This window comes from Denticeps clupeoides, chromosome 5, assembly GCF_900700375.1.
Source record: "Denticeps clupeoides chromosome 5, fDenClu1.1, whole genome shotgun sequence".
NCBI classification, from domain to species: domain Eukaryota; kingdom Metazoa; phylum Chordata; class Actinopteri; order Clupeiformes; family Denticipitidae; genus Denticeps; species Denticeps clupeoides.
In genome coordinates, this window is record NC_041711.1 from 24,674,304 (window position 1) to 24,697,662 (window position 23,359).

Consider the following 23,359-nt stretch of genomic DNA (forward strand, 5'->3'; position numbering starts at 1 on the left):
TCTCTCAGTCCAAAGGGGTTTTCAAATGTTATTGCACAACAGGCATGGTAGGGGTGATCTATGCCACCAAAACACATACATACTTGCAACATACACAAGCAGTTGGAATAATTAAAGAAGTAAACGGCCTGTAAGTAAAATAATGTAAAGGGTCAGTAATATTTTTCCCACATTTGTTGTGTGATTATGTCAACATTCATGTAAGATATTTAATGACTTTTGCAGTTCATTGGTTTTGGCAAATAAGACAATTATGACAAAATGCATAAACCTCATCCTTGTAGCAATTTGGGTGAATTAAGAACAAAAGGAAGTAAATTGTTAACCTCCAGTAGCCTCAGTAAAATGCACAGCCAGAGTGCAGGTTCAGTCATTAATAGATGTTTCATATTCAGCAGCTGTAATGTAAAAAGTAAAACACCAGATGAAAGTTTGGATGAACCCACTGAAACTAAGGTGGAGACCAGTTTGAAGAATTAGCAGCCACAAAGTGGCCCTATTACTATTGTGTCCTCGAGCAAGACACTTAAACCTGAGTAGCTCCAGGGGTGACTGTACCCATAACTCCTTACTATACGTCGCTCTGGATAAGGGCGTCTGAAAAATGTTGTAAGTGTAAATTTGTCTTCTTTTTACCTTCATGACTGCTTTGTTCACTATTGTCATGATGAGATGCTTATTAACATGAGTGAATGACAAGAAATCGTTCATCACAAATCTTCAGGAGTGTTGGAAACCATCCCTGTTGTCTAACTTGGTCGAGAGAAGCCAAGAGCGTGAAATGCTGTTATCAGAGCAAAAGCTCCCTGCTTCGGAGAGACACAAATGTTCAACTATTTTGCCTTTGTTTGCTATTTCTTTTTATTATTAACCTTGTGTGCATTATTTCATAGTTATGTCATAGTATAAATTCACTCTTAGCTGCTGTATGATGGCTAGGGCTATGAATTCAATTAAACCAATGTTGTAGATTTGCATAGCACCTCTCACCCCTCAAGTCAGTTTTATGAAAGTTGTATTAACAGTTCGTTATTAAAAAAAAACACCAGAAAAAAAATAATTTCTAAAGATTTCACAAATTAAACTGCAGAATAATGGAAAAAATACCGTTCACCAGAAAAAAGGCATCAGTCCAAATGTTAGAGGACACATCCTTTCTGTGTGTTTTAATGCTCATGTTTGTTGTAATGTTTGTCGACTCTACTTGAGTTTGTTAGTTTTTTTTTGGTACGTGTTCGCACTGTTGAACACCAGGGGGCGACGTCTTGCTTTTGCGCCCGAACTGTTCAGCAGGAAGAAACACACGAAGAACAGCAGTGGCGACCAACGCGTCCGGCGGATCCAGGACCAGCGACCCATGGCGGCCGACGCGGTCGGATATCTGTACGCGGCACTCGTGCTGTCGGGGGGCGCTGTCGGATATGTGAAAGCAGGTAAGCGGCGGCGACCACGACCTGATCGTTGTGGCCTGGACGTTTCTCACGACGACCCGTAACCCTGCAGGCAGCGTGACGTCGCTCCTGGCCGGACTGTTCTTCGGAGTTCTGGCTGGACTGGGGACGCACCGCCTGTCGAAGGGCCCCGGTCATTTCTGGCTTTTACTGGGTACGAGCGTTCGACGCTGACAGGCGGTTTCTTTAGAAGTTGTGTGTTTACACGTACAGTACAGGCCAAAAGTTTGGACACACCTTCTCATTCAATGTGTTTTATTTATTGACACTGGTAGATTCTCACTGAAGGCATCAAAACTATGAATGAACACATGTGGAGTTATGTACTTAACATGTTTTATATTCTAGTTTCTTCAAAATAGCCGCCCTTTGCTCTGATTACTGCTTTGCACACTCTTGGCATTCTCTCGATGAGCTTCAAGAGGTCGTCACCTGAAATGGTTTTCCAACAGTCTTGAAGGAGTTCCCAGAGGTGTTTAGCACTTGTTGGCCCCTTTGGCTTCACTCTGCGGTCCAGCTCACCCCAAACCATCTGGATTGGGTTCAGGTCCGGTGACTGTGGAGGCCAGGTCTCCACTTTTTGTTAAGTACATAACTATGAATGAACACGTGGAGTTTGGTAGATTCTCACTGAAGGCACCAAATGTAAATGGTCATGAATGACATTGAATGAGAAGGTGTGTCCAAACCTTTGGCCTGTACTATACGTTGTCACCTCTCCCCGCTTGCAGGGACCTCGGGGACACTGGCACTGGTGATGGGCGTGAGATTTTTCAACTCCTGGAACTTCATGCCTGCTGGACTCATTACAGGGGCAAGGTACTCGTTGTGGCGTGTCTGACGAATATATTTTTTTAAAAGTATACAATATAACCCTCCCTCTCTTCCCTCCAGTTTACTGGTGGTGATGAAGATTTGTGTGCAGTGCTTTCTTCAGAAATCAGACAAGCCCAGACAGACGTAGACATCACCAAGACATTCCATGTAGCTCAAACACTTTTAAATATCCAAATATCTTCTGTCCAATGCTACGGTGTCTATTGAATGCATTTTTTGTATAAGCCATGCTGTCCAATTGCCTGATGCTGCAAATAAAATATTTTTTTAATTATACTTTGTCTTTTTTTCTTTTTTTTTTCTTAAAGAGCTATAAAATCTCAGCACACTCACTTCTTTACAGAATATTCACTGCCCTCCATAATTATTGTCACCCCTGGCTAAGATGTGTTCTTAATCTTCTGATGAATTCAGTTTTGTTCTAAATAATATAGGACCACAATGGGGGTCATAGAGGAAAATCAAACCTTTAATTCAAGTGCGTTTATTCAATGGGGGGGGATTCTCTTACAACAAATCATGTGTGCCACTTACCTGATCTTACATTTATTTCCTGTTAGAAATTGTAAGGGGTGGCAATAATTGTGGAACTGGTGGTTGTATGCAAAATAATGATTTCTTAGGGATTTTTTTTCTTGAGTTGAAAGTGTAAAGTTGTGTAACCAGGGGTGCCAATAATTATGGGAGGCAGTATATATTTAAGATTACATAAAGTTTATCGGCTGCATAAGATTTTGCACAAAAAAGCCCCAGCATAAATAATTCAGGTTGGTTCAGCATCATATTTTGGCCATTCATGTAATCATGCACATTAACATATTTAATTTCATTGTCTCACAGGCCCTTCAATTGTAGATGTAACTGTGAAAACCTGGTAAACAAGAAATTGTATTAACCTGTCATAAAGTTGACTCCGTATCGCTGGCTCTGCTCTGTCCTGGCTAAAGGACATCAATCTCAACAACTACCACTCCCCATCTGCAGCTTTTCCCCAAGGCTCATGCTGGAGCCTCTACTCTTCATCATTTATATCCTTCATCTCAGAGATATCTTTCTCAGTCACAACCTCAGCTTCCACTGTTATGCTGACGAAGTCCAGATCCACATTATTACTAAATCCATTACACACCACACTCACTCCACCCTCATCGATTTCTTTACAGAAACAAAAGCCTGGATGCAAGTCGACTTCCTTCGACTAAACTATAACAAGTCGGTTTTCAACTGCTCACTATTTCCACTGCCCACAATGCTGTGAAGGGCAACATGGTAGACCATATACGGTTTACTATAGACCAACTGCTGATGCACTGCAGTCATCGTGGAAGTGCTTTCGAACGGTTGAGAATTTGCCTGGTAATATTTACCTTATTATACACACATTATAATACATTAATGTATATGTCCAGTGTTTCTAGTTCATCTTGTTCATTCAGCCGGTAAACATCATGCAGGTTAATTGCTGTGAAGATGTATTTGTCATATTTTCTCATTTCAGATCATCAATGTAATTATATTGATTGTCAATTATGTACAAAGACTATGGGGTAGGCTTAAGGGGGAACTGGGAAAAGGGTTTTACTTCAAAGATAGCAAATTTTTCAAATTTGGCACTGACTGATATTTTTTGTTTTGTGGTCATGTCACGTTCCTAAGTCTAGGGGTCTCAGAAACGCAACAAGGGTGTGGAGAGGAGGAGGTCCACTGTTACACACTCACCAGCAAACAAAGCATACAAACAGTGCTTTTATTCACAGTGAGCTAATAGGTACAATAAACAGCGGACTCAGGACAGCCAATAAACCTCAAAACAGCCTAAAGGAAGGGATGGGATAACAACAGGAATCTCAAAACGCACACAAGTCAACAAAAAGGGCACATAACAGGCTAACAGCTAACAGGCTAACAACAAACGGATCTATCACACAAAGCAACAAGACACACGAATGAGATCCCCAACGGAGCTCCATACAGATCTCCGCGGACCCTGGGGACCTCCCGAAAGCGTAAGGGCCTAGCAGAACCTGGGGACCTCCCGAACACCATCCGAAGTCTCTTTATATAGGTGGAGGTGACCAATGGCAGATGGTAGGTGGAGCTGGTAGGCCTCAACTCCTCCCACGAAGTCAACCTAAAAGAGACAGGACACAAAAACACAGCCAGCCACACAGAACACGTGGGAGCGTACGTCCAGGGACGTAACAGTCACTAAACTGGTCAGTCATCCAAGACAATTATTCTTGGAGTAGAAATCTAGTAACATACAAAACCAGCACATTACATGTATTTACAATATAACATCCTACAGACACAAGTGAAGTTATTCTTCAATGCAACTAGTATTCTACACTCCATGGAGGTCATTATGAATACATTTCAAAATAACTTATTACATTTTTGTGTCTATGATTTATATTATGGTTGTGCTATTCCTTTATATTTTTAGCATTATTAAAAACACCTCTAAATTTAACCATGTAGTCACAAAATCCATTCTTTATTCTGTTGTGCTGATGAAACCACTACGGTGGTCACAAGATAGCCAGAAGTGACCACTCAGCAAAGACAAAAAATAATCACTTGCCGATTATGCCTTAAATTTGAAAAAAGTATGAATGTATGATTACATTAGAATCTTTTTGTGGGTCCATGCATTAAGAAAGATATGGACACCACAAAATCATCTTACAGCAATGCATTATAAATATGTTTTCTCATGTCACATTTTCATGTTTACATTTCCTTTCTACAAAGTGTAAATGGACAATTAAACTCTAAGATGCTGAATATACTGAATGCAGGGCACCATCTCATCATCTGTAGATTTAAAATGCCATTTCCACTACGTAATTTCCCTTTCCTCAGAAGACCTGTCCTGGCAGAAGAGATGGAGGAGGAGGAGGTCTGCAGCCAGAGACGTTTGCAAAAAATACACTTCTGCAGAAATCTGCTCTTGTGTCACATGTGTTAGCAACAGGAAAATGATCTAGCACAAAGGATATCTATATTGTAGAAAATAACTGGGGTATAATTATGGTCAAAGGGGTTTAATTTTCATTCTCCTTTTTGTCAAAGACAAACACAAAAGTTTAAAGTTTAAAATATTCAGTTTATTGTCTTTACTTTAGTCAACTTTATCAACTTTAGTCCACAAGGTTCAAATGCATTAGGAAAACAACAATGGATTAAATGACCAAATAAATAAATAAATAAAATATATGCATACAAGTGATTTAAATAAGTAAATTCATATATTAGTGTGGATGATGCTCTGGCTGTGGTCACTTGACATCACACAGAAGTGCCACACCACGTAATATCCAATATTCTGGAGGTGGGACACTCCTCAGGTCAACAGCAGCTATGTAATTTAAATACGTCCTTAGAGGCTTCTTATAGATGGGACAGGAGTACAAACGGGGATCTTTGAGACCTGGAGAAAAAAAATCTAATCTAATTTCTGTGTGTATACAATATGCTTTTTTTATTTCATTTTTATTTTAATATGTCACTTACCATTGTTCTCAGCATACATCCGGATAACTGGCATTATCTCAAACAGCACTTTGGGCTTTGAGTCGACCAGTTTGCAGTTACGGCGGTCCCAGCCTGCACCCTCCAGATAAAGGCCATACACGTAGACTCCTTCAGTAGGTGGCTGGGAAATGTCATCCTTCATCCACTTGGTGACCTCATTGCACAGAACCATGCGGTCTAGTGCCCAACCTTTATTGGCTCTTGTTATTTCCTGAATTTTTACAAATACATACAAAAATTAAACATATAGAAAACTATTTTCTGTAAGTGTGGCCACCACAATAGAAGCCATGGTGATATTTGACCTGTCTCATCGCTGTCAAAAAACCTTGAGGGTTAAAGAAACCAGTCAGCCAGAAGCAGATGGGTCGTCCCTCAAAAATCCAATTCTGGAACTGTAGGTTTCTCTCTAGCAGCTCAGTGAACCAGAATCCTAGTGTGCAGGAAGGCCAAGAAGCCTTCCCAAACAGAAAATTTAGGCCAAGAGACTAATTTCAATCATGCTGCAATTTTGACTGCATTGCAAGATAACATCAGACATACAGTATATATAGGAATATTTTAGCCTGTTGACTTTATTTCAGTGTAGTAGCAGTTAATGTGTTTTCTGCTGCATAAACTTACTTTATTCCAACTCATAGGAATGCGAGCATCATACATGCAGTCCAATGCTTCACGTAGGTTCTCACTCATGATGATAGTCCCATCGATGGCCAGTTTCAGGTTAGTGAGGGTGTTCCTCACAAGGACAATAATCCGCTGCATCAAGTCAATTTCCTGCTGCAAAAAAATGTTCATGGGCCGAAAGGGTCCCATCCTTTGTAGACTCTCCCTCACCTGAAGCAAAGAAAAACACAACACAGTGAAAGAAAATCCAAAATATATTTCACACATGATATGGTTTGTTGACTTTATTAGGTTCATTTTTAGAGTAATTCTGCTTTCATGTCCTTCTTTATTCTCAGAAAAGGGTACATAAAGGGTGGCATATAGTATAATGTTTATCAGTGGATCATGTGTAACACATATTTATTGAAAGGACTTCACCTCAAAGGGTACATAATCTGGTGGGAGCTTGTCCAGAAGGTCATTAGCCAGTCGAACTACTATAGCCTCCCTTGTTTCACCACCGCTGCTGGAACTGTCCTTGGGCTGAATGCTCAGAATTGTATCCAGAACATCTTTGGCCACCTTGCTCTGATAGGTTATGTCAGCATTGGGGTGAAGGCCAAATACCTCTGGGGTGTCATATGTGGGTAGACTCTGCAAATATTATCATTAAAAATATTTTTTATAATTGGAGCACTTCAAATGTTATGCTGTATAATCATGTTTCACAACTAAAACTTGGTGTATAGTGCTGTGAAGTACATGCTAACTCATTATACTATTGTACAGTAATCAGTAAATAAAACAGTAAATAATCTTTAATTAGTTGTATTTAGTCATTCATGTTAAATCTTAAGTTCTTTGATTCACCTGGATGTATTGAAGATATTGGTCCACATTGGTGCATCTAGGTATTGTGTACCCCTTGTAGAATTGAAATTCTGTTACAAACATTTGGTCACTAAACCAGACCTTGGCAAAGGTGTTGAGCAAGCGTTTGTCATAGTCATCCGTCACCCTACCACCATACTGGATCTCTCCTATCATATAACGGATGGTGTTCCAGGATACAACCTGGGAAAAAAAATTGTATTGTACAATACATTTACAGTTACTTATTTCTCTTTAGTGTGCAAAATATACTGCTTCCTCTGAAAATCTTAATTACCTTCTTGGTATCTATATCATCCAAATGGTTCTGCACAAATTGGATGGTGGCATTGAAGTCAGCCTGATTAAACTCATAGGGAATATTCCAACCCAAAGGACCATATTTGCGCCTCTCCTGGAGTGTTGAGTGAAGGAAGGCAACGCCGTACAGCATAGGCCGCCACTGTATCATGTTGCTTACATCCAGATAGTCCTGGCTGACTCCTGAAAACAAATTTGATAATGGAAAATGTACCACATTCATACCACAAAAAGTTCCACCTGGTACTGACTGAGGGTAAGCCTAGGTGTGACAGATTCTTACAACAATGTCACTCTATAAATATACTGTCTCAACATCACATGCTGCTGCTTGAATGACATTGCTCATGAATTATTATATCATAGATGGAACTATTTCATTTCATAGCAACTGCCACAGAACTTTTCTTATTTAAAAATGCAGGTGAACCACCCCGATGTGTACATACAAATTGAACACACCTCCATATGTCCTCTTAAGTCCAGCCTTGAGGCCTTGTGGAGGCTCATTGGTGAATTTGATTGACATTTGGAGCAAAGTGATTGGAAAGTGCTTGTGGACCTCAGTAGTCATCCAAAGGCGGAAACTCTCATGCACCACATCTGTCTCTATCATTGTGTCCATCAGCTCGTCCAAGAACTCTAGGCCAAGATGACAGTTCTGTAGCAAGGCCCACCCCCCCTTGGAAAGAGAAGGATACCATGATATCAGTCGCAAATATTTTTCACATGGGTGTATTGTATATGAGCACCTGAAGATGTGTTCTTACGTTGGCCATGTTCTGCTGAAGCAGCTTGCGTGCATGCACTTCCTGACCCTGTCCCATGGAGACATAGCTCGTTTCAATTTTCTGACGCTTTCCCAAGGCAATGATTGAGTCCGTGGGGTCTGAACCCATCGACAGAAAGCAGATGAGAGGCGTGCGAGGGTCCGAATCTTCCCATGTTTTTTCCAGGTCTAGAACTACTCCTTCTATATACCTCTCTCCCATGGAGTCTGTGATGTACTTGCGTGCCTATTTGGTTAAAAAATAATTTAATTTGCACCAACACCTCACATGTCCTTAAGTCATACATAGATTGGCCACAACATTAAAAACATTGATAGCTGAGGTAATAGAATGTACTAGGTGGCAAGTGGACAGTCTGTTCTCAAAACAGATGTTATCATAATACACTGATGTGTTGTGAGTGTAGGGATTTGCACAACTTTGATGTAATGTTAAAACCATTTAGTCAGAGCATCTCCCAAGTGTCAGGTCTTGTGGTGCTACTGTATGACAAATTGCTGAAACCATTAATGCTACCCCACAACAGAATTATGTTCAAATAGTGCATCATAGCTTGTACTATCATAGTTTGCATCATAGGTTGACCCCATGTCTATTTCTGAATGTGCCAGAAATGGGAACACAAGGGAACCAACCAAACATTAGGAAGGTGATTGTAAGGTTTAGCCTGAGCTGTGTATTTGCAAAACCTACTTGAGCTATGGTCCTGTCAGGGCACCAGCAGCGAATGAGAAGCAGCCGGTGGAAACAGTCTAAGGACTGGTCATATGACTCTGGGACCACTTCTTCCTCCGGAGCCTCCTTATCAAACCAAATTTTCCATGGCTTGTCATTGCGAGAAATCTGATCATGCACACACATAGAAAAAGCAAAATCTGAAATATATCATGGTGGCAGAGACATAGTAAACAATAAAATAATAAAATCTCACATCGATAGCATCGATAGCTTTTATAAATGTTCATGTTTTGCCAACTTTCATTAGTTTTGCCAGATGTTCTATTAGAATGGCAGTCAGTGAAACTCACTTAATTATAGTTATAGTTAATATATAGTTATAGTTAGGGAAAATGAGACAATGGAAAGCTTTTGTAATATAGAAAAACCTTTCTATAGAATTGGAACTTATTTTACAGATCATATTTACAGTACACCAAAGCAGCACTGCGAGTAATCATTGTTATAGTCACGCCAAATATCCTGACTTTTAAAATCATACAACATTTAGCATAAAACGCACTTGACCCAGAATGTCTGAGAACTGCCGCAACTTGCTTAGCTCAACAAGATTGAGCCATGTTGTATCCAGGATCCACTTGGCTGGTTTTGGTGGACAGCACTTAAGGTCCAGAGAAGCACCACCTGTACCAAACAGGATAAAGAAACCAGAAAAAGAAAAGAAAAAAATAATATAATGAATGAATTTTCTTCTACATCATTCCAGGAGCTCTTCAAATTATTCCCCAAATCACTTCAACTTGGTTCGTTTGAATATTAAGCAACAATAAGAAAACCTGTGACACTTTTCTAACAATAGTCCAATAGAATCCCATTCCTGCAGTCACCTAACTGTTGTTTTTCATGACATTTCTTTATTTACTTTAACTCATTGGGATGAATGTATCACCTTTGATAAGTGTCAAAAATTCCTCATGCTTCACCCGGTTGCTCTGCATGTCAATCTTGAGAGCTAGCAGTAGTGTGAACAGGAACTTGTGTTCCTCACAGAGCCCCCGGGCAGCATATTTATGCACCTCAAAAGTCATATGCTCAATGATGTTGGCAATCCTCTTGCTTGTAATTGGACTTTTTGATGACCTGTTCCAACAGGAACAAAAAGATTTAAAATAAATAGACTTTACATACAAGGTTTATCTTAAGTACATTGGTAAATGTTGTTCATTACCTGGCAAGAGACAGATCAAATAGTCCTAGGAACTGGCGAAGAGAGGTTTGGTACATCACATTCACCATACTCATCTCTGTTATCAGGAAATACAAGATGCTACCTCGAGTAGCAACTGCACCGAAGAATAATTAAAGGGCAATACATTACACATAGCTACTGCACATGAATATGCACACGCAGGGGTTAAATAAATCATTACATTTAGCCATTTGTTAAATTGAATGATATGTGCTGTTTGAAGATATTTAAGCAGAATGTGGAACTTGCCAGGACGGTACTCTTCCCTAGCTGCATTAATCTGGATCTCAGTCTCTGCTGCAATTTGGAGCTTCTGTGTCACTTCTTCAGCTGTATGCTTAGTTCTCCCCAGAACAATAATGAGGCTTTCATCATCCACCAAGGACCCCTGTGTGCTGGTAAGTCTGAAGAGAAGGCTGTCTTCAAGCTCCTTCATTCTGCGCTTATTCAATGTAACATCTTCAAGAAGGTCTGTGCGCTCTTTCTCCAGTTCCTAACAGTCAATTTCAGAATTAGTAAGAGCAAACATTCATTTTATTTTGTTTAGACAGGTATCTGAAAATAAGGGTTCGAATTTTATGCCATTGGTATTTCGTATTTAAATTGATCAAGGTTATAGTCATATGAGTGAGAACAGATGTTTAATGAAAACTAAAAAATAAACCAGCAAACCAGGGGAAACATGGGTGAGAAATATTAGAGTTGACAAGAGGCTGGGAATGAGTCAAAAAGGAACAACTTTACATTATGGTATTCTGGAGCATACATGATGCATTTGGCACATAACAAAGGATTTATTAAATCTTGTCCGAACAAAATGAACTGACAAATAGTAGCTGGCAAATCATTATGTGCAACCAAATCAGTGTTGTGATCTGACATAACAAAGACTGACATGAAATGCATAAATTATGACTTCATGTTTAACCTACCTATGAATTAACCTATAAAAAGTAATCTTTAAAACCTTATCCTTATCCTTTTTTTAATTGAACAGAGAGAAAGGTCTTAGTGTAGGATGGATTCTGTGGGGTTTTCTTCTCCCTACCTGTTTCTCAGTCAGGATAACCCTCCCCAAGAGCTGGTCTTCCAGTCCTCTCACTGTCACTGTGAAGTCAATCACGGAGGTGTGAGCACTGATCTCGGGAGTATATGCAGGGTTGGGGAGTTTGGTTGTCAAGAAAAGCCTGAAGCCTTTCATCACATCCACTTCCTTGTCACCGACCTTTACCTTATTTGATAAAAGAGTGAAACTAAGAACAAAATCTGTTTCTTTGCTGGTAAAACAGACCTATATAGAGACATTTTTTTTATTATTAATGTATTTGCTTGTTTATTTTCAAATTTGGGACAATTATGCTGTCATGAAGAGAGCATCTCTATATGATCACAAACATCCCACTAACCTTATATGTAGATCCAGTTTTAATGAAGTTCTTCTCAAGGACATTTTCTAAGATGGGGTCAAGCTCTTCACCCACATCCTCAATTAGTAATGGACGCCCAAGGGACAGGCTGTCTTCCAGGTGGTTTCTGAAGTATTTGTGATTCAAAGAGGTTATCTATAAGAAAAAAACAGAAAACAAGTACATTTTTTTTAAATGATGGTCTTTTCTGAGACTCATAAACTGCAAGGTGAAAATAAAAAGGCAGCAAATGTTCTTCACCTGCAGCTCATTTCTGGACTCCTTATTCTTGATCCATAATTTGCCCTGTGTCTGTGGGTCAATGAGTAGAGGAAAGCGAGCAGCTTTGGTTACAATGACACCATTTTGAATGGAAAGGTCATCATTGGGCAGGCCCTGCAGGTTCCACTCGCTTATTGTGGCTTGATCAATCAGCATTTCTGTCAAATTCAAGTTATCACTGAATGGGATGCAGCGGGTCTTCATTTCTATTTGCCAATCTCTGAGCAAGAAGTTGCGGAACTCTTGATTGAAGGGGCCTGAATAGGACAGGAAAGCTGTGGCCAGCAGCACATCCCCTAGACAGTGCAGAAAGGTTGGCTTAAACTGCATGGTTTTTGTTAGAATTCATGAAACTCTATAAAATATAACTATTATACATGCTAATCATTGTAATTTTGGTGTTTTGTATTCAATAGTACAGTAGATGTATTTATAACCTTCCATGCACATAAATGCACATAACGTGATACATACCAACAAGACGTTTGGTCTGTGCGGCAAACTCTTTGCTTTGCTCTGTCCAGCGCTTCTTCTCTCCTGCAAGACCGCTGATTAAACTGGAGGCTGTCTGCATTTTGTGTCTACAGCGCTTAGCATCTTCAAGAAGAGCCTATTTTGAGTGAACATACAATAACCCATTAATAACCAGCATTTCTTTGACCTTTTTCTGCAAATAAAAAAAAAATGAAAAAATATAATTTATATTGAAATTTCACATATATTACATTAAAAAACAATAGATTTATTCCGTAAATAAAACTATTTTCACTTAATCAGTCAAGTATTATTTTGTTGATCTAAAACTTCACCTGTTTTTCCATTATGGCTTTCATATATTCCTCTTGTACCACATCAAGTTCTGCCTGCTTAGAATCCAGTTCAGCCTGGGCTTTCTGCAGGTCTACATTGGCTATAGCCAGACGATTCTCCTGCACTGCCAGATTGGCCTGAAGGGGGATACAAGCAGTTGATTGATATAAAATTATATCAGGCCAGTGAAAAAGAGGATCTGCACTCAAAGCACTTCACTCACACCTTTAGAGGGAGAACTTCCTTGTTGATGGAAAAGAACGAAGCCATGGCTTTGGTCCAGGAACACAGTCCAGCAACATTCCCACAGACCCTCTTAGCAGTGTCGATGTTGTAATCAGACATTTCAAAGTATGGGTTCAACAACTCCACAACCTCCTCATTGATGGTGTCTTTGGGGAATTGCTGATAACAGGTGAGAGAACACATTATCTTTTATTTCTTTTTGTTTCATGGAAAATGTGAATGTAAGAGTCATAAAACTGACAAGAACCACAACCACAGTTCCTTTTAAATCTCATATACAAAAAAAATTCTATGCAAGCTACCTGCAAGCTAGCCAAGAAGTTTCCAGCAGTCATGAGTTTGAGGGACTCCTGCCATGATGGTATGATGCAGTTCCTTTCTGGATCTACCTTTACAGCGTTCAATCTTCTCTGGAAAAGCAGCAGCACACAGTCCATTATACGCATAACGAGGTGAGGAGGTCTGGCCAGGGTTCGCACTGTGGCAATATCTGAAGGCTTGATGGTCTATAGGACAAGGAAAAGGTATGTAAGCCATTATTTTGTTTGATCAAACGATGCACAGTTAATTTCCAGTCTATTGACAGCACTAGACAGCACTAGTTTTACTACAAATGATGACAACAGCAGTGTTTGAATTTGGGGCAACAATCTGGCTTTGATTCAGATACATAACAACTGTTTCTGTTGGCCACCCTTTTCCTCATAGGTCATGTTCATTAGAGTGATGTACAAACCACAAAAAGAACAACACAACATAACGAGAAACCATGCTGTACAGACCTGTAAGGCAGCCTCAGCTTCCTCCAGGGCAGGCCTGGCTGCCTCTAGTTTTTCCTCTGCAATAGCTTTGTCTGCTGATATGCTGTCTACAATAGCTTGAGCCTTATCTTTGACTTTCTGCACCTCCACCTTTACTTTTTCTGCTGCGTGTGCCTTCACAGTCACTTCCTCAAGCACCTGGCACAGAGAAACACATTTCCGTAGAATAGTGTAATGAATGTAACACTGAAATTGGCCTGTACAAATCCACAGATTAGGAAAGAAAGAAATAAAGGTGCAGAGTAAAGGTGCTGCTAAGAATTTTAGGATTAAGGTACAAACCATGTCTGCTTTTTCAGTAGCAATTTGCAGCTCCTTCTCCTTCACCTCCAGCTCTTTGCTAAGAGCAGCTACAGACAAAGATGCCTCTTTCAGTTTGCGAAGACCTGTGTTCATTCTGTCCAATTAAAAGAGCACTCTATAATAAATATACTTTTTATCAGATTTATATGTTTTTCAACTTTAATGTAATGATTTCCTACCTGTTTGCAAGGGTCTGAACCTCTGACAGTTTATCCTTGTAGATGGATTTATACCCCTGAATAAAGGAAAGGTAGGATTTTGGTGTGACGTGAGCAGATCGCCGGTACCTTTGGAAGTACTCTGCACACTTTTCTGCCACTCCATCTTGGAAGGAACCCATGCATTGAACAACCTCCTTCTTAACCTCAGGTGAGCAGTCAACGTTGAATGTGTAAAGAAAGTGTTCAGACACTAGAATAAGCAAATGAAAATGAGGGGTACTGTTTCTCAAATGCACAAACCAAATTTTGACCTCTAGGTATTCTACAGTGGAAAAAAAAAAAAGTATGCCCAGATATATAAAATGAAATAACTATACCTAATTATACCACATACCAATATACTGCCATTTAATACACATGTATACAATGAATATATTTTAAATATATTTATCTTTATATATTTATTATACATATTTATATAAAGTTTTAGACTACTTTCACATTTACTTAAAAACATAATGAACATAGCAGAATGGGTTAATAAACACATAAGTGGCATAAATGGCATACCAGCTATCAGTGCATCCTTGGGCCAACGGCTAAACCAGTCCATGGTGCATCCTGAGATTAGGGCAGGGAATTTGAGGGCCCTGTTGCGAAACTTTTCCCCCACAGGCGAGAAACATAGAACCACATGGAGATTCTGTCTCACCCGGCTCATGAAATACCCATAGAGATTTTCATTAGTGGGAGGTTTCCGGGGAAACTGTCTCTTCATGGCTGGAATGAGGTCACTGGTGATCTCATCAATCTCATCACGAGCAAACAAATTTGATACCTGGGAAATAAAAATTTGAAATTGTGATTATTTTCAGAAAATAAGCATATTTTGTGAAAGCTGCACATCTGACACAGCACAGCACCCAGTCCTCAGGGTAAAATGTGACCACTACTCTATCAGAAGAAGGAGCTACAGCATGTGTCTTCTGCCTTATGTCATTGGGATTCTCTTCATATATGCATATTAATAAATCTATATAACATATAATATATAATATAAAAGAATACATATGATATTATATATTAATATATAATAAATATGAGTAGTACATGTATTGGACAAGGGTACGAATGTTTGTGTCTCTGAAAATGTTGCCTGTTTATATAAATGCCAAGTATGACCAACTACCAGTCCAACTCTAATAACCAGTGTGTATGGTTGAAGAAATTGTAATAATGCCTATTTGCATTTTTTTTCTTTCATGCTGACCTCTCCAGATGATAAAACATTATTCATGTATTCCAGGAAGGACTCATCCTTTATTTCGTTGTCAGTGAAGATGAAGCTGATTCCTTTGCCCAGCTGGCCTGCTGTTCTGTAAAGCCCCCTCAAGTCCTCCATCAGATTTGCAGTGTTGTAAGAACTGTGAAACAATTATAAAGAGGTTCCCACTGTCACTAATTCTTTTTAGCAACACTTTCTTTGGGAAAATAATATATATATATATATCTGGAAAATGCTAAAGAGCTTACAAAAGAGCTCACCGTGTAAGGGTAATCTGAAATATTTTGTATCCAGCAATAAATGATGCCAGTTTAGTGAGACTTTGTTTTCCCGATCCACCCACTCCAACCAGTAGTGCATTGCCACGAGGGGTACGTATTATCCTAGATATCTGCAGTAAAAAAAAAAAAAAAGACAGACTTTAAGCTTTACCCAATGCAGTGCTTTGGAAGTCAAGTGTGTATGAATTCTATGTACATAAATTTAAATAGGCATGTTTCAAGAAACTCACTTTAACTGTAAAGAAATTGTCAGCTGTTTTCACCATGTGTTAAATCCTAGGACATGAAAGGCTGTATTGCACCCTGTGGGAGTTAGACTAGCCAGAGGTGTGACCTCATAGCCAGCAATATATTTCTTTACCTTAATAAGGTGAATCATAGCATCTCTGAAGAAGACCAAGTCCATTCCAATACCTCTGATACTTTCATTGTACAGAGCCAAAAACATATTCAGTCGATCCCCCAAGCTCTCAAAGGATTCAATAGGCTCATATACTTTAGGCATATCAAAATCAGAGTCCTCTGGTTCCTCACCTAACAAGTCAATGAGACTGTTACTTTACAAACACAAGACATTTTCTATAGTACAGGGTAATTCAATGCAAGCGATTTGTGTGGACAATAAAAATCATCCTCAAATCCGTGTTCTCCCATACCTGTGGCCTCAGGGGCATCCCTTAGAAAGTCAACAAAGTAGGTATCAACATCCGTGTCAATAATTTGACATTCTTTGTCCCCAAGCTCTTCTTCCACCAATTTCACCAGATTGAGCTCAAACCAAGCTACATCATCTTGTGTTGTGAAACGGTCAGCTATAACCCGCTTACACTCATGTTTCCATAGCCTGAGCAATACCTGTAACACATACACTGGGAATTATATTAAAATCATGCATATCTCCATGACATCATTCTGTCTTTGTAATTATTTCAGTGAGCTCAGGTCTGTGCTTGTACCTTCAAATCAAATCAAACCAAACCTGAAATGTACTCACTTCAGGTGCAAATACTACTTCAGCAGTCGTATTGAGCATGCCTTGCCAGATACGGGAAAGGTCACGCAAGTTGAAAATGTAATGAAAGTTGGCTGGAGTTGGAAGCATCTTAGTCTTGGTTACTTGCCAGAGGTGGCGAGTAAGTGGTACCAATTTGGCAACCAGCTCTTGTATGTCTTTGGAGAAGCCTCGTTGTGAACAGTAGTGGCCGGTACCTATGACTCCTGTGAGTAAGAAGAGTAGAGTAGTTAAGATAATAGACAATAGACTGGCACAACTAAAATTGCATCCGCTGGTTTCAAACGGCATTAAATGCATTTGCATTAGGCAGGAGATAAAAAAGAATCTAACCAAATATTTTGTCGATGGACGCACTGGAAGGCAAAGTACAGTTGAAAACAGAGAACTGCCTCTTCAATCTCTGTGGGATGTCATTGTGGCCGCCACCAGGGTGAATCATGGCAGCTATGAACTGGATGTCCACAATATTTGTAAACTCTCCAGGTTTCTCTAGACTGAAGAAGCCATTTTGTTCCATCAACTGCCGAACTATCTCATTGGTGACCTGATGTGAGAAAGAATTTTCCTTTAATGTTCTTCTAGTTGAATTTTAATAAATGTTCCTGAGTCTCATTATTAACATGGCTATTCTTCTTCTTGCTGAAATGCAATTATGTGACAACTCTTTGTGTAATTTATGTCTCCTTTCATTATTCCATCCTCCTAGTTTATTCTCATTTTGTGTTTCAATAATGTAACTTCCGCTCATATTTATATCCATCCTTTTGAATTATATCCCTCTTTTCATCCCTCCATCTTCTCAATATTTTTAATCATCTTACTTCTTTTTCTTTTTTAATTTAGTCACTTTTCACCTACCAAAGTGCGTTACTTTCTGACTTCTGGGCATGTTCACAGATTTAGTTTGCTGTATGCATTTAAAGAGACATTTACAGGGTACACACTGTTATTTACCCCACTGTAATTTGTTCGAAAGACCTTTTGCAAACCTGATCACCCCATTCGTTGATCACTGGCATGTTGATGTCATCTATAAATACCGTCATCTTCTTTCCAGCTGGAGGGCCATAGGTAGTTCCCATCCTCTTGTCTATGTAGCTCTCCACAGTGCGCTATCATGTACAATAAACGAATTATATGATCTGTGCTGAAGTTAATGTATTGAACTCATGTCCACAATTTATTGACTGATTATTACATTTAACATTGTTGTGTATGTATCATTGATTTTATTATTATAAACCACTGCCTTTACTTTTTGAACTTTTACTAGTGAAAACATTAACATGTAATTCAGGGAACACTTGAGGTTATTCCAGCTGCACAAGACTTTCAAGCCAAAACATTGTTTAGAAATATGATAGTTACTTTATGTTACTTATAAGAACCAAAATAAATGTATTTAAAACCTGAAACATCAGAGGAGTGGTTGCAGAGGAAAAGTTGAGGCTCTTGGCCGTATGAATCTCAGGATCACACTTTGACATGTATGATTTGATGATGACTGTCTTAGCAGTTCCCTGCTCACCAATCAAGAGCACTGCCTGCAAAATAAAAATATATCCTGTTTGAAGCTCATGAAATGTCAAAAAAGTATCCAGTTGTTTTGCCCTCTCAATCTATGAATCTGTTGAAATGATATAAATGGAACACTTACTTTCCCTTGTTTGCCAATGGTTTGAATGAGGAAGTCAATGCGCACATTGTCTACGTTGGGAACCAGAATGGAACTGTATTCTGGGCTAGAGTTGGGGGGGTATATGTATTCCTCCACATGTGTGCTCCAGTGATCCCACTGACCTTTTTAAGGAAAATGACAGACAATAAAATAATTTCCTATAACATATGTGCATGGTTTTGGAATCTTACCATCTGTGGTGACATAATAGTCAAACATGGTGCCATCACTGTGAGATGGAATGTCTGGCAGATCAAGGAAAATGCTATCATTCCCACGAAGCCAACGTTCCATCTTCACTCGGTCATCCAACTCTAAGAGAGCGCCAATGCTCCACATGAGTGCAAACACATAGAGACGCTCCATGTGTTTTTGTGACACTTCAATGCTTTGGTCCTATAAATAACAAGAGTAAATTTTGAGTTCATTTAATACTGTAATGATATGTATTAATGATCAAAATGAGCCTTATCCATGAGCCTCCCCATGGGTATGTTGTCCATTTGAAGCTTCATTTTCATATTTTTATGATTAAGTATAACTTAATCACAAAAACTTTACCTTAGAAGGTATGAGACCTTCCAGCACATTTATGCATTGCATGATGACAAAGGCCTCCAACATGTCCATTTTATATTCAAGGGATTGTAAGCTGAAACGATAAAGCTTTGGGAAAGACGATGAGAACAGCTCCCTCAAAATGTCACCTTCTTTAGCAGAACGCTTCTTTAACCATCCCTGGGGGAACAGAGATTTATAATTAGGGAATCAGTAATACATACACACAACGCGCAGACCTAAATAATACAAATGGAGCATAAATAACATAACTTTAAGGTTACCTCAAAAATGGGGCACCAGTTAAGCACAGAGGAGCTCATGAAAACCATTCCATTGCGAGACACAGTAGCAGGAGATGCATTGTCAATGTTGTGTGGCTCAAATACTATCTTGCAGTTCAAGGCCATAGGGATGCGGTCACCATTGGCAAGTGTGAGGGTCCTGTTGTCATCCAAGACTGAGTTCAGGTTTTCTATCCAGATGGCATCCACAGGTCCATCCAGCACTATCCAGATGTGCTCACCTGAAAAACAAAGGCAAAGGATGATCTGTTAAAGGAAGGGTGTTTTCATTCAGATACATTTAGAAGCATTACTTCTATTTTACTCTGAATTACCTTTTTTGGCTCTGAGTGTTTTCCTCCACAGAGTAGAGAAAATTCCATCGGTCCAGTCATTTGTTGCTACGTCAAGACGACCAAACATCTGAGGAGCTGTGATGGCTTTGGGATTCATACGCATTTCTCGATGAGGCTGGCCACAATCTGTGAAGGCATACGCACTTACAAAACAATAAAATCATGAAAATAAAATGGCCAGGTTTATGACTGACCTGTCATTGCTTTCATTAATGTGTGGATGCAGGTAGTCTTTCCAGCACCACTTGGTCCTAAAGCCATCATGCCATGACGAACACGTTGGGTTTCAAACAACTGGATCACCTTCAGCTTCCAAGGAGGATGGCAGATGAGGCCAGCTTCAACAACCTGGAAAGCATTAATGTTCACCTAAATAATATGAACATGATACATATATGGGCATTTGCCTTACATACCTGTAAAAATGAAATACTCAACTGAAATGTTACTGTAAATGATCACTGGTAAAGGATACAGTAAATGGAATGAAGTCAAATGGAATTAGTCAAATGTCAGACAATGACAGTTACTACAGATACTATAAGCATTGCAATGAACAGTTTATTTATGATATATCAAATAAATCCCAATAGTGTGTTAATTTCCAACCTGTTTTTCAATAGCTGTTTCCAAACCAGGATAGTCTGCTTTATCCAGTTGAATTCCAGGGAAGAGATCTTCTATCAAGCTGAGGAACAGTGGCTCATCTTCATCTATCTAAAGTAGGACATTTTTAGAAAATTGTCTGTAAACTTTAACTGTGCTTTTTATACGTGTAAAAAATTATCATTTTGAAAAAAATATTTTGCTACACTCACAAGCTTAGAGAGGTTCATATCCCTCAGGACTCTCATTACAATGGTGGTCTCTGTGTCATTAGGACTGGTTCGCTTTGCTGATCCAAGAGTACGCAGAACAGACAGAATATTTCGTAGACCAAAGTCATAATGCACCTTTAAATGAAAACAATAGGACAAAGACAAACAAAATATTAATATATTACAGTATGGTTTCATAAATGGGTAAATGTCATCAACTGACATTATCAACTGATGTGTGTCTAATGAAATCTGGATAAAATCGACTGTCTTGGTCTTGTAAAATCACCTGCTTGGAAAGCTGTTCTTCACAGAGCTTGTAAAGAGTATAAAATTTCCCAGCCAGTTCAACATTATCAATGAAGCCACAGCTTGCCAACTTCACACGAATAATGATTTGACGATCTGGCACCATCATGGCAACAGATCGGAAGTTTATCTTAAGATTCTCTGGAAGTTCTTGCCGTCCTGCATAACCTGGATTCTTAATGATACAGTGTGAAATTATTTTGAATTTAGCAATGCATATATTGTAGAAAAAAATATATAATTTAAATAAAGTAAGAGCTAACCATAGTCAGGAAAATGCCAAATTCAGGGTTCATTTCCACACTGTCTCCCTCTGTAAAAATGAAATTTTTCCTACGCTCCTTCTTGCAGGTCAAAACAATGGCAATCTGTTGGGCAGCCACAGAAAGCACAGGCAGATCGATGCGGTTGAACTCATCAAAGCAGCCCCAAGAACCAGACTGTGCAAGACCTGAAGCAATACATTAAAGAAAATGTGTCATTAATATAATATCATTAAATGCCATTAATAAATGTTAAAGGGCCCCTATTATAAACATGTTTTTGCGTTTTGGTGTGTGTTGCTTTAAATGCTAATGAGGAGGAGAGAGGCAGGATGAGGAGGAGTCTATAGAAGTGGTCTATAGAAGTGAGTGGGCATTCATGGAAATGCCGTCATCAACAATTCCTGTTTGGTGCAAACAGGAAGCAATGTTGGCATTTAAAAAAATTAACTGAACCCACTGGTTCTTCAGCATCTCATGAGACGAAACAAAAAAAAATACATTTGTGCCCATTTTTACATCCTATCACTGAACAACCGCAAAGCTTCGCACATTTTCAAGCCATGATAGTCGGAGGAGTTACTTTTTTAGGGGAGGGGTGGGCCGGACAAAGCATGAGAAACAGAAGGTAACCTTTCTTTTTATGATGACATAAGGGGAAAAATTCCAGATCCGACCATCTGAGCTGCCGCTGTCTGAATGGTAAAGCAGAATGGCCAAAGCCCTCTTTGTACTGTACATATCGCAATTTTTAGCCACTGCATGACCACAGACCAGCTAGGGGAACTTATTTTAATTAATGTTAAATAATCTCACAAAGTGAAATTTTCATTAGAGGGGTCCTTTAAATAATTTTGTTCATAGGTCTTATGTTCTAGGGGGCATAATTATCTGTTAATACAAATCCCTTTAATCCCAGGATAATTCTAATATTAACTTCCCAGTAATATTAACTTAAACCTATGGTCAAGGAAAGGCATGAATATAGGATAAAAGAGGAATATCTCTACTTTTAAACCAATTTATGCCTCACACATTTCTTCACAATCCTTTAAATCTAGTAGAAAAATGACTTTTTTTTATAAAGTTACCTTTAAATATTCTACCTAGGCCCCTGAAATCCATCTGGTCAGAGCAGTTAAAGACCACAACATATTTTCCAAGACAACGGCCCATGTCTTTGATGGTCTCTGTTTTCCCTGTTCCAGCAGGACCTGCAGGGGCTCCACCCATGCTCATCCCAAGTGCCTGTGCCAGGGTTATGTAGCACCTAGACAGAAGTTACCACAAAATTAGGTCTCAACACCAATTTAATCCGTGCTTCTAAAAATCAGTCATATGAATCAATTAAACAGTCTTACAAAGCTACATGCCATCACCAGAACAATCAAACTTCATATGTGACTTTATTAACATATTTTACGGTGAAATATTCTGTATCAAAAAGAAGCAATGCACACTATGTCTGCATACCTGTCAGTGAGCGGAGTAATGACAAGTCTGTCAGCACAACCCAAGAACTCATTCTGATACACAAACTCCACATCTGTGATTTCAATGACCATTTTGTCAGAGTCTTCGTTAAAGTAAAAGCGGCACTGCTTCACCCACTCAAAGTCAGTGGGACTTTTGATGTGTAGTCGACACTGACATTTTAAAAAAAAAAGACTGAATTATCTATCTGTCATATTGTCTTTCATTCATTCATGAGCCTTCATTATGTCAAATCAGAGATTGTTTAATGTTTATGATGCACTCAAGTGTCAAACAATATTGCAATACTTTTTTCTACTGCCTGATGTAAAATCAAATGTGATTTGTGATACCGTTTGCTCATTATTATTGCACATTTTTCAGCAATTTTAGTGAGTGATCATGATCTGCCAGTAAATTTGTCGGTGATCATGATCTGTTGGATCATGTAAATTAGTTCTCTAGACGCATCAATGAGCCTTGGCCACCCATGATGCTTTCTTTCTTCAGCATCTCCTGACTACTGTTGATTGGGAAAATTCCATAAGAGCTACCATGACCCAGTAATCTATTCTTCACAGTTTGGCCCTTGTCAAAAATTCTTGTGCTAATGCATTTTTCTGTTTCAAAAGCATCTTAAAGGGCAAAATGTTAGCTTGTGGTATAA

General features: G+C 39.0%; 2 protein-coding genes across 4 annotated transcripts in view; one reads left to right on the top strand and one right to left on the bottom strand.

The window, feature by feature from the left end:
• The first annotated feature begins 745 nt into the window (after positions 1-745).
• LOC114790906 (transmembrane protein 14C-like) lies at positions 746-2,564 on the top strand. Its single transcript, XM_028981336.1, has 4 exons — positions 746-1,433; positions 1,504-1,605; positions 2,183-2,270; positions 2,346-2,564. Exons 1-4 carry the CDS (start codon positions 1,358-1,360, stop codon positions 2,413-2,415), a joined length of 336 nt encoding a protein of 111 aa, XP_028837169.1. The 5' UTR covers positions 746-1,357; the 3' UTR covers positions 2,416-2,564.
• A 2,812-nt stretch (positions 2,565-5,376) lies between these two features.
• Positions 5,377-23,359, bottom strand: part of dnah5 (dynein, axonemal, heavy chain 5) — a 32,385-nt gene continuing 14,402 nt past the window's right edge. For all 3 annotated transcript variants that reach the window (XM_028980010.1, XM_028980009.1, XM_028980008.1), the window contains 45 exons: positions 22,693-22,865; positions 22,311-22,489; positions 21,220-21,407; positions 20,937-21,131; positions 20,648-20,782; positions 20,439-20,546; positions 20,024-20,177; positions 19,809-19,955; positions 19,474-19,715; positions 19,193-19,369; positions 18,823-19,027; positions 18,611-18,753; positions 18,363-18,497; positions 17,943-18,065; positions 17,284-17,497; positions 16,933-17,156; positions 16,595-16,793; positions 16,300-16,472; positions 15,918-16,048; positions 15,643-15,796; positions 14,943-15,210; positions 14,391-14,622; positions 14,191-14,305; positions 13,870-14,046; positions 13,390-13,593; positions 13,067-13,246; positions 12,841-12,978; positions 12,506-12,641; positions 12,011-12,327; positions 11,750-11,905; positions 11,392-11,574; positions 10,593-10,836; positions 10,323-10,437; positions 10,044-10,234; positions 9,657-9,778; positions 9,110-9,259; positions 8,396-8,641; positions 8,088-8,307; positions 7,603-7,808; positions 7,305-7,508; positions 6,873-7,088; positions 6,450-6,662; positions 6,131-6,283; positions 5,805-6,036; positions 5,377-5,721 (listed from right to left, as the gene is read on the bottom strand). In XM_028980010.1, coding sequence (XP_028835843.1) covers positions 5,570-5,721; positions 5,805-6,036; positions 6,131-6,283; positions 6,450-6,662; positions 6,873-7,088; positions 7,305-7,508; positions 7,603-7,808; positions 8,088-8,307; positions 8,396-8,641; positions 9,110-9,259; positions 9,657-9,778; positions 10,044-10,234; positions 10,323-10,437; positions 10,593-10,836; positions 11,392-11,574; positions 11,750-11,905; positions 12,011-12,327; positions 12,506-12,641; positions 12,841-12,978; positions 13,067-13,246; positions 13,390-13,593; positions 13,870-14,046; positions 14,191-14,305; positions 14,391-14,622; positions 14,943-15,210; positions 15,643-15,796; positions 15,918-16,048; positions 16,300-16,472; positions 16,595-16,793; positions 16,933-17,156; positions 17,284-17,497; positions 17,943-18,065; positions 18,363-18,497; positions 18,611-18,753; positions 18,823-19,027; positions 19,193-19,369; positions 19,474-19,715; positions 19,809-19,955; positions 20,024-20,177; positions 20,439-20,546; positions 20,648-20,782; positions 20,937-21,131; positions 21,220-21,407; positions 22,311-22,489; positions 22,693-22,865 — 8,169 coding nt within the window. In that variant the 3' untranslated portion in view covers positions 5,377-5,569. The remainder of the gene's footprint in view (positions 5,722-5,804; positions 6,037-6,130; positions 6,284-6,449; positions 6,663-6,872; positions 7,089-7,304; positions 7,509-7,602; positions 7,809-8,087; positions 8,308-8,395; positions 8,642-9,109; positions 9,260-9,656; positions 9,779-10,043; positions 10,235-10,322; positions 10,438-10,592; positions 10,837-11,391; positions 11,575-11,749; positions 11,906-12,010; positions 12,328-12,505; positions 12,642-12,840; positions 12,979-13,066; positions 13,247-13,389; positions 13,594-13,869; positions 14,047-14,190; positions 14,306-14,390; positions 14,623-14,942; positions 15,211-15,642; positions 15,797-15,917; positions 16,049-16,299; positions 16,473-16,594; positions 16,794-16,932; positions 17,157-17,283; positions 17,498-17,942; positions 18,066-18,362; positions 18,498-18,610; positions 18,754-18,822; positions 19,028-19,192; positions 19,370-19,473; positions 19,716-19,808; positions 19,956-20,023; positions 20,178-20,438; positions 20,547-20,647; positions 20,783-20,936; positions 21,132-21,219; positions 21,408-22,310; positions 22,490-22,692; positions 22,866-23,359) is intronic.

Bases quoted from the DNA above. Each gene is read 5' to 3' on its own strand.
- LOC114790906 (XM_028981336.1), top strand. From the start codon at position 1,358: ATGGCGGCCGACGCGGTCGGATATCTGTACGCGGCACTCGTGCTGTCG. The intron at 1,434-1,503 runs GTAAGCGGCGGC...GTAACCCTGCAG, and splicing joins TGTCGGATATGTGAAAGCAG to GCAGCGTGACGTCGCTCCTG. The intron at 1,606-2,182 runs GTACGAGCGTTC...CCCCGCTTGCAG, and splicing joins TCATTTCTGGCTTTTACTGG to GGACCTCGGGGACACTGGCA.